This window comes from Malania oleifera, chromosome 6 (genome assembly GCF_029873635.1).
Source record: "Malania oleifera isolate guangnan ecotype guangnan chromosome 6, ASM2987363v1, whole genome shotgun sequence".
Lineage (NCBI taxonomy): Eukaryota > Viridiplantae > Streptophyta > Magnoliopsida > Santalales > Ximeniaceae > Malania > Malania oleifera.
Genome location: NC_080422.1, coordinates 39,288,632 through 39,301,824, shown reverse-complemented (window position 1 = coordinate 39,301,824; position 13,193 = coordinate 39,288,632). Strand labels below are relative to the sequence as shown.

At 34.9% G+C, this 13,193-nt stretch overlaps 1 protein-coding gene across 5 annotated transcripts in view; it reads right to left on the bottom strand.

The window, feature by feature from the left end:
• LOC131157539 (vacuolar cation/proton exchanger 3-like) overlaps positions 1–13,193 on the bottom strand; it is an 84,669-nt gene that overhangs the window by 25,675 nt on the left and 45,801 nt on the right. For all 5 annotated transcript variants that reach the window (XM_058111769.1, XM_058111772.1, XM_058111774.1 and 2 more), the window contains one exon: positions 3,904–4,053. In XM_058111769.1, the coding sequence (XP_057967752.1) occupies positions 3,904–4,053 (150 nt within the window). The remainder of the gene's footprint in view (positions 1–3,903; positions 4,054–13,193) is intronic.

Sequence of the window (13,193 nt, the reverse complement as noted above, 5' to 3'; positions counted from 1 at the left end):
ACATACAATTGTGTAGTGTTGGAATCTTCATGATAAAAAACCACCATGAATTGCCAATGCAGCCGCCAAATTTGGCTATTTTTTTTACTTCTAGGGTACTAATTGTAAGGAAAATGGAATTTCCAATATGATTGCGAATACTTCTAATATCATTTGTAAGTTCTTTCAAAATTGACTATTTGTCCCTCTGTTAGAGGTGTTCCAGAAATGTAAATTCCAGTTTTCTTAGTTCAAAAAGTGGGAGCCAAAGGAAGAGCATTCAAAGGTCCATCAATATCAACCATTCCAGCAATCTTCTCTTTCCATTGCATTTGTTGCTCTCATAGGTAACCGTACCAACTTGCCTACCATCCAGTATTTCTCCTACTAGTCCTTGGGTTATAGATTATACTACTACTCAAGACATGACAGCTATAACCAATTTCTATTCCACTATATGGTATTCTGAAAGCTTATCTCATGTTACCCTTGATGATGGATCCACTACTGCTATCAAGGGAATAGGGATAGTGAATCCCACTTCTTTTGTCTCTCTCTTTTCTATTTTGCATATTCCTAAGTTTCTCTTCAATTGTATGTCAGCTGGCAAGATTACAAAACCCATGCATTGCTTAATAACATCCTCTCCTCATTCTATTGTCAATTAGGATTTGAAGAGGATTGAATAAGGACGTAAGGGTGGCAAACTTTAGTATTTTGAGTTGTTATCTTCTTCTACTGCCTGCACTGTTGCTATTACACCACTCCAAATACACTACATCGTTCGTAATCCTTCATTAGACAAGTTAAAAGAACTAGTTCCCACTCGGAATTCTGTGTTTAGTCTTGAGTGTGAGTCTTGTCAATTGGAAAAGTATCACTATGTTCCATTTGCTTCCCAAGTTAATAAACAGGCAGTAAGCCATTTCATTTTAGTCCTTTCTTATGCTTGGGGTCCTAGTTAAGCTCTGTCAAAGCTGGGTTTACGATGTTTTGTAACTTTCATAGATGACTATTCAAGCAAAACTCGGGTTTATTTAATAAAGGATAGTTTGAATTATTTCATGTCTTTTTGTGTCTGTTGTTCCAAAATAAAGACTTGATTTGCCTGTTTGGATAATTTGTAATGATAATGCTAAGGAGTACTTCAATACCCAATTTACTAACTATATGACTAAGTCTAGTATGATTCATTAGTCATCTTGGGCTCACACTCCACCAACAAAATGGAGTTGCAAAGAGGAAAAATAGACATATCCTTGAAGTCACTCATCCCCTATTGTGTCAAATGAATGTACGTAAAGTGTCTTGGAGTGATGTCGTGATTCATCAATCATTTGGCATTTTCACACTCTAAAAAACCTTTCTATTTTGAATATAAAGTATACACTAAAATTGTTTTGAGTTAAAATCAGTGTTTTAAAAGGCTCAATCAAAGCTTGCCTCGAGGCTCACCTCAATGCACAACAAACCAAAAACACCTTCAGGCTTAATCTAAAATACCAAATTCCAAAAAGGCTAACGCAATTCATGTTGAGGCTTACGCATTTTCACAGAAGGCACACCTTTTGCGCCTTTTTAGTTCAAGCTTGCGCATTTTGGGTGTGTGATTCTCAAGTAAGAATTAGTTAAATAATTTTAACATGTTTGTATAAAAGGAATGTCATAATATGAGTTGATTTCTAGAACTCTTGGACCTCAATCTTTCCAAAATAATTGAGAGTTGTATCTTAAATCAAGAAAATAGTTTGAACTTTGTAATAGTATAGCTATCTCTTGTCATGATTTTTGTCATGTATTCAAGTTGGCAATTTTTGGATGGCCAACAAGCAGTTTGCAAAGTATATATAATTTTTTCTTCTTACATTATATTTGTAATTCTTTTAAATTTCCTTATTTTTAAAATATATAAATTTATTTACATATTTTTATCTTAAAAACAAATTCTTAAAAGGCTTACGCCCCAACGCCTTAAGCCTTAAGCCTTAAGCCTCGCCTCTTAAGAGTTAAAATGCACGCCTTGCCTTACGCCAACGCCTTTTAAAACATTGGCTAAAAAATACAATGGCCAACAAAAAATAAAAATAAAAATAAATAAAAATATAAAATTGACTTTCAATCTACTCCAAATTGTTATAAGAACCAAAATGTTCCGATATCAATGCCTAATTGATTTTTTTTTTCAAAATAAAATTGTTTAAATATTGACCATAATTCTAGTTTATCCTTCAATAAATACAACCATGTCCTTATTGAATAGCCAAAAACAAAGGTGGCAAAGAATTAAAAATTAAATTGGCTTTTGACACAATGAGGACCCCAAATATCAAAATGAACTAAGGCAAATAAAGATTGACTACAAGCACTAACACAAATGAGAAAAGAAGGGAGATGATGTTTCCTAAACACGCAAGATTCACATTCTTTATAATATAGGCTTTCAACTTGGAATAAGTTGTTGTAGCTTTGCCAAGGAAGGATGATCTAAATGGGGATGCCACTGACCCAGCATAGCACCACAATAATAATAGCATAGAACAAACTGGTAACCTTGGCTCTAATACCATGATAGATCATCATTCCACAAAAAGATGAACATAGCTCTGAGCGGTTTCATGCAAACATGTGAATGAGTTGCGCCATCTTGAACCTGACTTCTTGAAGCAATACATCTTCTATTCTTGCAAAATGTGAGTTTTTCCTAGCCCAAGGGAGCTAGTGATGATCACAATTGTCCACAAAACATGTAAACTGCAAAAAAGCTTCATTACGTACCTGGGAACAACTAGCATAAATGAAAATTTAAACCTAATGAATTTATGTTCCCCCCCCCCCCAAAAACCGGGATTCCATTTCAAAATTTCCTACTTTTTCTCTAATTTTTCCTTTTATTTTCTTTTTCTTCCCCACTTTCCGATCAGTTCTACATCAATAAGAAAGATCTTATGACACCACACAGGTAATGCTTCTAGTTCTATATTCCTTAGGTGTTACGATGACAAGAAAAAATGACACGTTTCAAGATTAGGTCACACCAGTGCATCTTCTTTGGGACAGGTGGTTTTCCTCCCATCTTTTAGGCCTTTTTCTACCAGGGTTTTAGGGGGATTTCTTTGAGTGACTTGCCCTGGGTTTCAAGGGCGGTCTGATGTAGCTCTTTTTTACTTCTTTTATCCCATGGGTGGCCACTCCAATGGCAAACATCATTTATCCGAAACATTCTGTAAATTTTTTTTTTTTTTTTTTAGCTAGGGTATCTCCACGACGCTTGACATATTGATCAACGACCATGATAGTGACATTGCTTAGGCTTTGCTACTATTCTAGCCATGATATAGAGCGATATAAAGCCACAAAGTCGACAAACAACCTAGAAGTAAAATGTATTGAAAAAGCACAAGGTGACCAGCTTAGTTTAATTAACTGTTTATTTCATTAATTATCACTTTGTGGGTTTTATCATATTTATTTTTTTCGGTAAAAATATTTCAAGAAGTTCTAATTTGATCCATTAAAAGGGAAGATTTCCAAAGAAGGCAGGTGGGTTTTCTTAAGAAACATAGGTTTTTAATCTGAATTGCCTTGTCCCTTCCCATCTTGCATCAAGTCACTTGTACATGATTCCAAACGTAACCAGGAGCTATTTATCATCTCTTTTCATTTTGCATCATTCCTGGTGATTGTATAATGATGTCCTAAAGAAATTAAAAAAAAAATCATAATTCAGACCTAGGGAAACCCAAAAAAAAAGTATTATTTGTTGCTTTTTTCCTTCCACCTAATCCATAAAAATCAGACAAATCATCAAAATACAGCAATCCCAAAGCATATAAATTGGTAAAGAAATGATGCAGCAGAGTACCAATTAATTGACAAAGCAATGATGTAGCAGAATGCCAAGGTCAACCAGTACTGATGTTTTACCTGTATGGCGTCAACAAGATATCCAGACAGTACAGAGACCCAAAGAGTCAAGATAATAAGCCAGCCAACTGCTTCCCAGTTAGTTATCTCAGCAAGCTCTTCTTCTTCAGAATCTATGTCATTATTGTCTATGTCATTATTGCCTCTATCCTGCACAAGTTTTGTGTACAGAGAATTAGGTACATCCATAGGCAGAAAATTGTTTATTCCCTTTTCTAGATATAATCAAATTCCAGACATTTAAACTAAAAAAAAACAGAGAGAGAGAGAGAGAGAGAGAGAGAGAGAGAGAGAGAGAGAGAAATAGAGAATTGAAAGCATATTAGAAAGTCTAAAACTAAAATTAATTGCTTCTATAAGAAGGAAAAATTAAGAAAAATATGTTGGGGTAAAAAGTCAGAGGGCGAACTATGAGTCAATGGTAAGGGTGTTAGATTTAAACCTAAAGGTCAGAGGTTAAAATTATTGAAACAGTCTCACCAAATATGGACATAAGATTGCATACACCTTGCCCTCCTCAAAGCCCCCTGATGGCATGGGAGACTCGTGCACTAGGGGTGATATTTTTATGTTCGAATAAAAAGCTTAATTTTCATTCTCATCTATATTGTTAGGTAATCAATTTCAACATTCTAAATTTAAAATTAATATTTCATTTTCCCAAGTGCAAGAGCAATTATGCCAAATTTTCTAAGAATTTTAGACTCTTTGAGTGATTTTTCATAAGTGTGGAAATAAACTAAATTTATGTAGAAATTTTAGATTGTTTGAATGAATTTCACAAGTGTGGGTGTAAGAGAATATGGTGCCCTGCCCAAAAATTAAATTAATTATATAGAACAGTCTTTATGTTTTGATATAGTTTTCTGAGTATATATTCTTCATTGGTTTTCATATCCATTCTATATTTTTGGATTGAATTGTTGATCCAAAATGGTTAATTCAATACCAATTAGTAGCTTATGTTAGTTTGCAATCAATTATTTTTCATTCATGTGAAAGTCTTATTGCTAACTGCATGATTTTGAGACCTGGATTCTGTTAAATATTTTCCCTTAAGTGTTGCTTAGCAAACAAAGGTTCAATCGGTTGACAAGAGACTTATTAGGAGCATTTGGGATGTCAGAGTGCCATCATTCTTCTGGTGATCTAACATGCTATGAGGGCAAGCATTGACCAATAGTAAGGGTGTTACCCTCTAGCCAGAAGGTCACAAGTTCCAGTCACAGAAACAGCCTCCCTAATTGTCGAGGCAAGGCTCATACATCATGCCCTCCCAAGACCCCAAATCCCAATATGGCATGAGAAGAGTTATGGTGATCTTACATGGTATCTAAACAATGGTTGTCAAGAAGCCTAGATTCTATTCTTGTTGCCTGCATTAATCATAAGTTCGTTAAAATTTATCTCATTGCCCAAGGAAGTGTTGCTCATCGTTTGTTTTTGTGATATCCCTACCTTTTAAGTCATGGTAAATTTAATTTAATTTCATGAATTGCATGAGTGTCTGCATTTACTTTTCTGTTGAATGAGTTTATACTATTACTAGGCATATTGTGCACTAATTAAGTGGAAACCAGAACTTAAATTTCGAATTCGATGGAAATTTTGATTTCAATTTCAATTTCAATTTCAATTTAAAGAAATTACATAAATTTATAGTAAATGATGGAAATTTACAATAAAATTTTAGGAAATATTAGAATAGATGATTATGCTTAATATGGTATCAAAATACATTTAAAAAAAATGCATATATGACAAGTTTTAAGTGTGTAGGATATAACTGCACATCGCGAAACAAACTATGAAGTGAAGAACATTCAAATGATTATAAAGTTTTGAAGCTATTCCTTTAATGATTGAAGGCAACAAAACAACTACATTTTCAATGAATATCATACATATAATGATCTAATACCACATGGACTTTCCTAGTGGCTCAAAGTCATCTCTCCTATCCCTATCATTAGAATTTTGAGATGACATATATTGTTTACAATAATCACTCCATGTCATTTAACTTCCAAAATATTGAGTATAGGTGTACATGTTGTTCATACTCCTCCATAGTCATTTGGTTCATGGCAATTTTTACTCGACCAAAAGATCTTCGTGTACTAGGATGTCTTCTTGTAGGTTCTACTTGTTGTGTATGTCCATAGGATTGTTTTGCATTTGCATACTGGTCATACCCATATTCTTGGCCCGTTTGTCCATACCCATTGGCATGTGGTTGCCAATTTCCATATTGTTGTGCCTGCTCATTTGCATATGAAAATGGGGCCATATGTAGATTGTGAGGAGCTGTTCTGTGTAGATTCATAACCACTAAAACAATTAGAGTCATGCTCTATTCTTATACTCATAGATTCCATACTAAGGGGAAAGGTATCCTCTTCTATTTGATGCATCTTCCCTTTTCCCTTTCTACGACTGTACTGCCTATCAACTAGACGTGTTTCTCTGTGGACCCTCATCTTCTATTTGGGGAGGACATGTATATTCCACTTCTGGTCTATAATCTTGTCATCCTTCAATTCCTCCATGGTCCCCCACCATCACCACCTTGCCCACTGCTACCGCCGAGGTTAGATCCGTCACCACCAGCATCATCGTTGTCATTATCATTATCACCACCAGAGGGCATAGTGGATGAAGTTCGATATCTAGACCCAAGATTCATTTGTGAATCATCACTACTAGATATTACTTCTTCTACCATCACTTGATTAACATCAATGCCAAAGTCATCTCGTGCATTTTTGGCCATTTGTGGATGGGGGCTTCTGTCTTGTTCATCAAGATGGGATGGTCTAATCCACTGAAAAAGTGGATACTCATTCTCATCACCCAATTCAACTGATATGTCAAGAAGGTTAAGGGGATCTTGTTCAGCCACTTTGTCCATTTCGACCTCCAAATCTCTCATTCAAAGCTTTACGTTGTAATAACAAAAAAAAAGCTGCAGAAGTCTGGTGTAGGCTACTCTATTTCTTTGCTTTGTGTGAATGAGTGCAAATGTGCTCCAATTTCGTTCACAAGCTAATGAAGATGCAGTTTGTGACAAAATGCACAATGCTAGCTTCTTTAGGATTGGAGCACTTGATCCATACATCATTCACCAATCAGTTGTGCAAAATATTTTAAGAACATGAGTTAGTACTTCATAGATTGTACTTGAGGTTTGTAACTTTGTATTGTACATTTATATATAAATACTTACCAGGTGTCATGGTTGCCTTAGCTGCTTTAGCAGCTACTTCTCCAAAGCTTCTTTTAGCATCTCTAAATAGAATAATCTAAAACAAAAAATTGTTATTGAATAATTAAACATGAATTAAGACTTATTTTATTTAAATTTTATTTTAAAAATATACCCCATTTCCAATTTGATCCAGGCCCAACGAATGTGGTTCAAGGGTGTTAAAACTTTGTGAGCTACATCAAGAAAATAAGGATCTTCCCCAACATCTTCTTTGTATTGCTTTTTGGATTTAAAAAATAAGTTGTCAATCAAATGAAGTAAAATATAAATATGTAATAAGTATTTTGATATATGAATTTCTTGAAATTAATAAATATTTTATACCTGCTACATGAAGAGGATGTTCAAGGGTTCTTTCCCACCGGTCATTGATTACTTTGAGAACCCATCTTGCACTTCTTGCACCTACTTCAATGGCCTCTTTCATCACCCTTATTGCTTCAAACACAACTCCTAATGTTGGCCACACTTCACAATCGACTATACGCAATACTCGATATATAGGCTCATAAATGTTACAAACTTTTGCCACTCTATCCCAAAATTGATGGTTAAGAACTGTGCTTTCAATTTCTCTACCCAATTTTGTTCGACTAAGAGCATGCTCAGCCCATTCATCACATGTGAATAGAGATTTTAAACCTACTTCTTTTTTTTTTTTTTTTTGTAGGATATCAAGGGTAATGTAGTTTGTAGCAAATCGTGTGGCCCCTGAATGCACAATATCCCCTTGACAATGCTCCCTCGTTTTAGCAAGCAACCATCCATGATTATATATAAAATAAGTGACCTATCTCCCCTACAAGATCACTGTGCTTATTGCCTCTCTTTTTCCAATCTCTTCAAAAATGATATCAATACAATGGGCAGCGCAAGAAGTCGAATACTAGTTGAACTTTTTCATTAATTTTAGACCCGTTTTCTTGTAGGCACTGCTATTATCGGTCACCATTTGGACAACATGTTGCTTTCCTACCTCCTGCACAACATGTTTTAATAGGAAATATATGTATTCATGGTCTTTTATTTTGTCAGAAGCATCTACTGACTTTAGAAAAATTGTGCTTCCTTTCGAGTAAACCATCAAATTTATGATGGATAATTTTGCAGGGTGTGTCTATCCATCACACATTACAGTGCAGTCATACGCGGCCCACTTTTTCTTCACTTCTTCTACGTGGCCTTCCATTTCTTTTACCTCTAAATCAAAGTATTTTGTTTTAATTTCATAGGGTGTCAATGGATTGACTCCCGTTCCAGCTGATTGGCAACCCCATACCATGTTTTTAAAATGAAACTAATCATTTTTTCTTTTATTTTACCTCCTTTGAATAAATCTTTCAAGCTTTTTTGTTTTGTTGCGTCTGACTTGTAATATTGAGAAGGCTTTGAAATATATGACTCTGTTTCTACCTCTCTCACACTTTGAGATCGCCTCATGGGAGGTCGCCCTCCACTACTACCAGCCCCTAAACTGCCTCCTTATTGACTACCTGCAAACCTACGAGATTGGCCTCTTTCCCATTCCGTCTGTTTTGAAGCATAGAATGCTTGACGATATGCAGACCTTTCATAGGGAGAAATGTCAAGCGGATATGCAATATCGTCAACATCATCCTTTTCATCAATTTGTTGTGGTTGCATCAAGTTCCCACGCAATTCATTTTTTATTTGATCCATTCTTTCTATTTTTTTTATTTTTACTTTTTGCCTTAGCTGTTGTTTTTCTTTCTAAAACAATTCTCATTTCCTGCTTAACTTCTGGAGGTACTTTGTTGCAGTTTTTTATATTATGATGCGAGTCATAATTTGTTAAGTGCATTTTTAATCTTGTTGTACCACCACTCTTCATTTGTATTCCGCAGTATTTGCAAATAAATACACTCTTTACATTGGGCATCGGGTACCCATGTTCCCATGTTGGATCTTGTTTTCTTCCTTCAGATAATTTTGTAGATAATTTTACTTTCCTACAAGGTAACAATGAATCAAAAATTAGGTGCTAAATTAGTCAACACTTTTAAAAGAAAATTATTTGAGATGTTTTATTATCAATATAAAATTAATACATAAGACAAACATGAAAATATTAAATTAAACTTACAAAATTTAATGATAATATACAAAATTACTAATAAATTATGGAAAATAAATTATTCAAATAAATGAAATAATTTAAACTATATTAAGCTAATAAGTACTTTAATTTATTTAATTACTAGGCTATAATGATTAGGTGTTAAATTACTCTAAATTTGTAAAAAAATATATATATTTGGATGTTACTCTACAATTTTAAAATAAAAATATTTAGATGCTAAATAAAGATAAATTAATAACTAAGAGGAATATTAAATTATTAAATTAAAATTACAAAATTAATGATAATTTTTACAAAATTATTATTAAGTAATAAATTTTTAAAATTAAAATATTCAAATAAATGAAAAAAATTATTAATTTATACTATAATAAGATAATAATAGTAAATTATTCTAATTTTACTTAGTTACTAAATTTGCTAGTTGTTATTTACTATACTAGTAGCAATGTAGGATTAACTGATTAAGGGGTAAATGGGAGAGGAAGGCATTGTTGTAAATATATAGGGGGGAAAGGAGATTTTGAGTAAATAAAAAAATAGGTAAGTTAAAACTTAAAACATGGCATTTAAAACATAAACCACAAATTGCCTTTAGTTCAGCCCTTTTATTTCGTGGAGCTAGCTGCTGCTCGTGGAGGGGAAGGGGGGGAGCGACAGTGGACTCTCCGTCTCTTGTCTCTTATCTCTCGGTTTCTTACTCGCAGCTCTGCCAGAGCCTCAGCCGAAAGGAAGATTGCAAGCTTGCAGCGGTGGGAGTTCTTGCTGCTGGCTGCGACTGCGAGTGTGCGACAACGATGGAGGTGGAGGGTGAAGCGGTGAAGCCGAAGGCTAGAGGCAAAGGCTCAAAGGGTCAGAGCAGGAGGGGATCCGAAGGCTACGGCTTTTCAGAGTTCGAACTTCGAATGAGGAGACAAGAGGCAGCTGGAAATTTGGAATCTAGGGTTTTTTTTTAAAGTTTGAAGATGGAAGAAGAAGAAGGCTTTGAAGTATGTATCCGACTGTTGCATGAAGTTATTTAATAGAAATAAATTGTGTAGTGGTAGCCCGTAGGCCTTTGATGAATTGGTGGAATTATTGGGTTGAATCTGCAGAGCATCTCTGCAAGATATTTGCTTTTCACTGTATACACTCATGCATTGTACAACTTGCGCACAACTTGCACAATCACGTGGGAAAACTGGAAAAGCAAAATAAAGTCTGAGAATACTCAGAACAGCACTGAAATTCCTCCCTCCAATTTTATTTTTTATATTTTCCCCCATGATTTCCAGAAAATTTAGGAAGAACAGTTAAAATTTTCGAAATTATGTTCAAAATTTACCGAAAGCTCGAAATTTTGGTCGAATTTTTTCAAAATTGAATCTATCTCTCAATTTCCTCTCAGGATCCCTCGAAATTCAAATTTTTGGTCGAAATTTTGACATTTCGACTGAAATTTAAGTCCTTGAGTGGAAATTAGTGTGTATTTTTTACGTTAACAGATATTGGGGTTTCATTGAATTTATTAGTAGGAAGGTACGACATGAAACATAGTGCATGTAAAAACATTAATAACACAGGAACTTGGGGCGGAAAGCTGGAAATATAAAAAAAAAAAGTAGGGTGGGCATGCTGAAGCCAGGAGTGGACAACTGGCAAACAGCTGGCAACAAACTGCAGAGCCCGCTTGCTGCAAGCTGCTGCAGTCTTGAATTGTCTCCCCGTTATAACAATACTAGCATAATACTATACCTGGTACTGTTTGCTGTAAACCCTAGTTCTAGAGAGAAATAAAGGAGAAAATTTTGCAGAAAATCAAGCAAAATAAGTAAAATTCAAGAAAAAATAGGAGAAATATAGAAAATTCTGAGGTGCATCAAGAAAAAATTGGAGAAGCTGATAATCAAGTTAGGTGTCCTTAATCTTCATTTATTCATATGGGGATTTTGCGTAAAATTGGAATTCCTCAAGGAAAAAAGAAGCAACTCACATGCAATTGTATCCTGACAAGGAAGGATTATAAGTTTTGTTGGAATTAGATTTTGATAAATGACAAAATATGTATAAGACCTAGATGACAAAAATATGTACCAATAGTTATGATTATTGGCCTATGCTCATGAATTATTTCGTAAGAACCAGTGGTAGTAGCATTGACAAAAGTCTTTATAGATGCTTCATTAAATGCATCAATAAATGCTCCATAAGAAGCATTTATAGATGTCTCACCAGAAGCTAAGTCTTGGTAGAAGCATTGATAGATGTTTCATTAGATACACCAATAGATGCTCCATAAGAAGCTTTAATAGACATCTAATAGATTGTTGTGGTAAAATATATACTGAGTGTCAATGATTGTTTATAAGTTTTTAATCATGATTAGTTCTTGGGTTAGGTTTGCTCAAGTACACAGTAGTCAAAAACACGCCTAAGGCGTGCCTAGGTGCGAGGCATAGTGGGGTGACAAGGCTAGCGCCTCATCAGGGTTGAGGGAAGGCGACCTTCAAGAGGCACAGGCAGGCGCACTGAGGCTCCAGGCACAGTGAGTCGTGCCTCTGATATCTGACCTTTTAACTTCACTTTTTTTAACCTTTTAAGAGAGAAAACGTAGCCAAACTCGAACCAGCCCTAGCCCTAACTATAGCCCTAGCCAGCAGCTTCAACTCAAACCAACAGATCCAAGCTTCGTCTTCCAGCCTTTGAATCAACAGTCCAGGCTTCGTCTTCACGTCTTCGAGCCTTCACTAGCAAGAGAGCCATCGCAGGAGCCCTTCGTCTTCGAGGTTCAAGCCTTCGAACCAGCACAAAACACCTTCATCTTCAAGCCTTCGAGTCTTCAAGCCCTACGTCTTTGAGGCTCAACCCTTCGAACCAAAACGACCTTCCTCTTCGAGTCTTCGAGCCTTCCGCCAGCAAGAGAGCCTTCGAACAAAAGAGAGGCTTCGAGCCATTGAGTCATTATCGCCAGTCTTCGTGATTCATCAAGCTACTTCAAGCTAGTAAGTCTTCTTCTTCTGCTACGGCTGCTTGCTAGTGGCTAGCAAGCTGCCCCTGCTCTTGGCAAGTTATAGATCAACTTGCATTAAGCCACTATGTTGATGCTTTTGGGCCTTCGGCCTGGCAATTTTGTTTCCTTTCTAATTTGAAGCTTGACCTCTTGCATGTGTAATTACTTATGTTGAACTACATTTGTTTCACTTGGAACTTGGTACTAGTTGTCATAATTTCAATGTATTTATGTTTTGGTATTGAATATTTGGCATTTTAAATTATAATATTACTATTGATGTGTTTTCATATATCAATTACCCATCAAATAGGCATAGTGCACAAATATAATAATTGTGTGCCTCACCTTTGTGAGGCAAGCACCTTCGCCTCGCGCCTTGGCTCCAAGTACCCTTTGCACCTCAATGCACCTTGCGCCTTTGACTACCATGCTCAAGTATTTCTAACATGTTTGCTTATGTTATGAATTTGAATTTAGTGTGAAATACAACTCATTCGGGATATTGACACCAAATTTTCTTGGAACTCAAGTCTTATCCCCCAATTGGTTAGTGAAATGAAATTGAAGTAGGAAAAGAATCGAGAGAGGAATGGAATTGCTTTTGAAACACAATTACTGCGTTTTGTAAGTAACATGGAATGGTAGTAGGAAACCAATTTCAATTTCTTTCCTGCATTTGCTATTCTTCAATGGCTTTTATAATGGAATGAAAAAATAAGCCATTTTTTTATAGAAACCCCTAATACATAATTATTTAATTTTGTATTATTATTTTTTTATAATAGAGACTTTTATTAGTGTTAATATTATTGTATACTATTGTTATTATTCTTGTTTCTTTTTTATACTAATAACTATTTTTTTATTTTAGTATTATTGTTCTTTTTGTTATTATTATTTTTATAGTAATAAATATTATTTCCATAGTA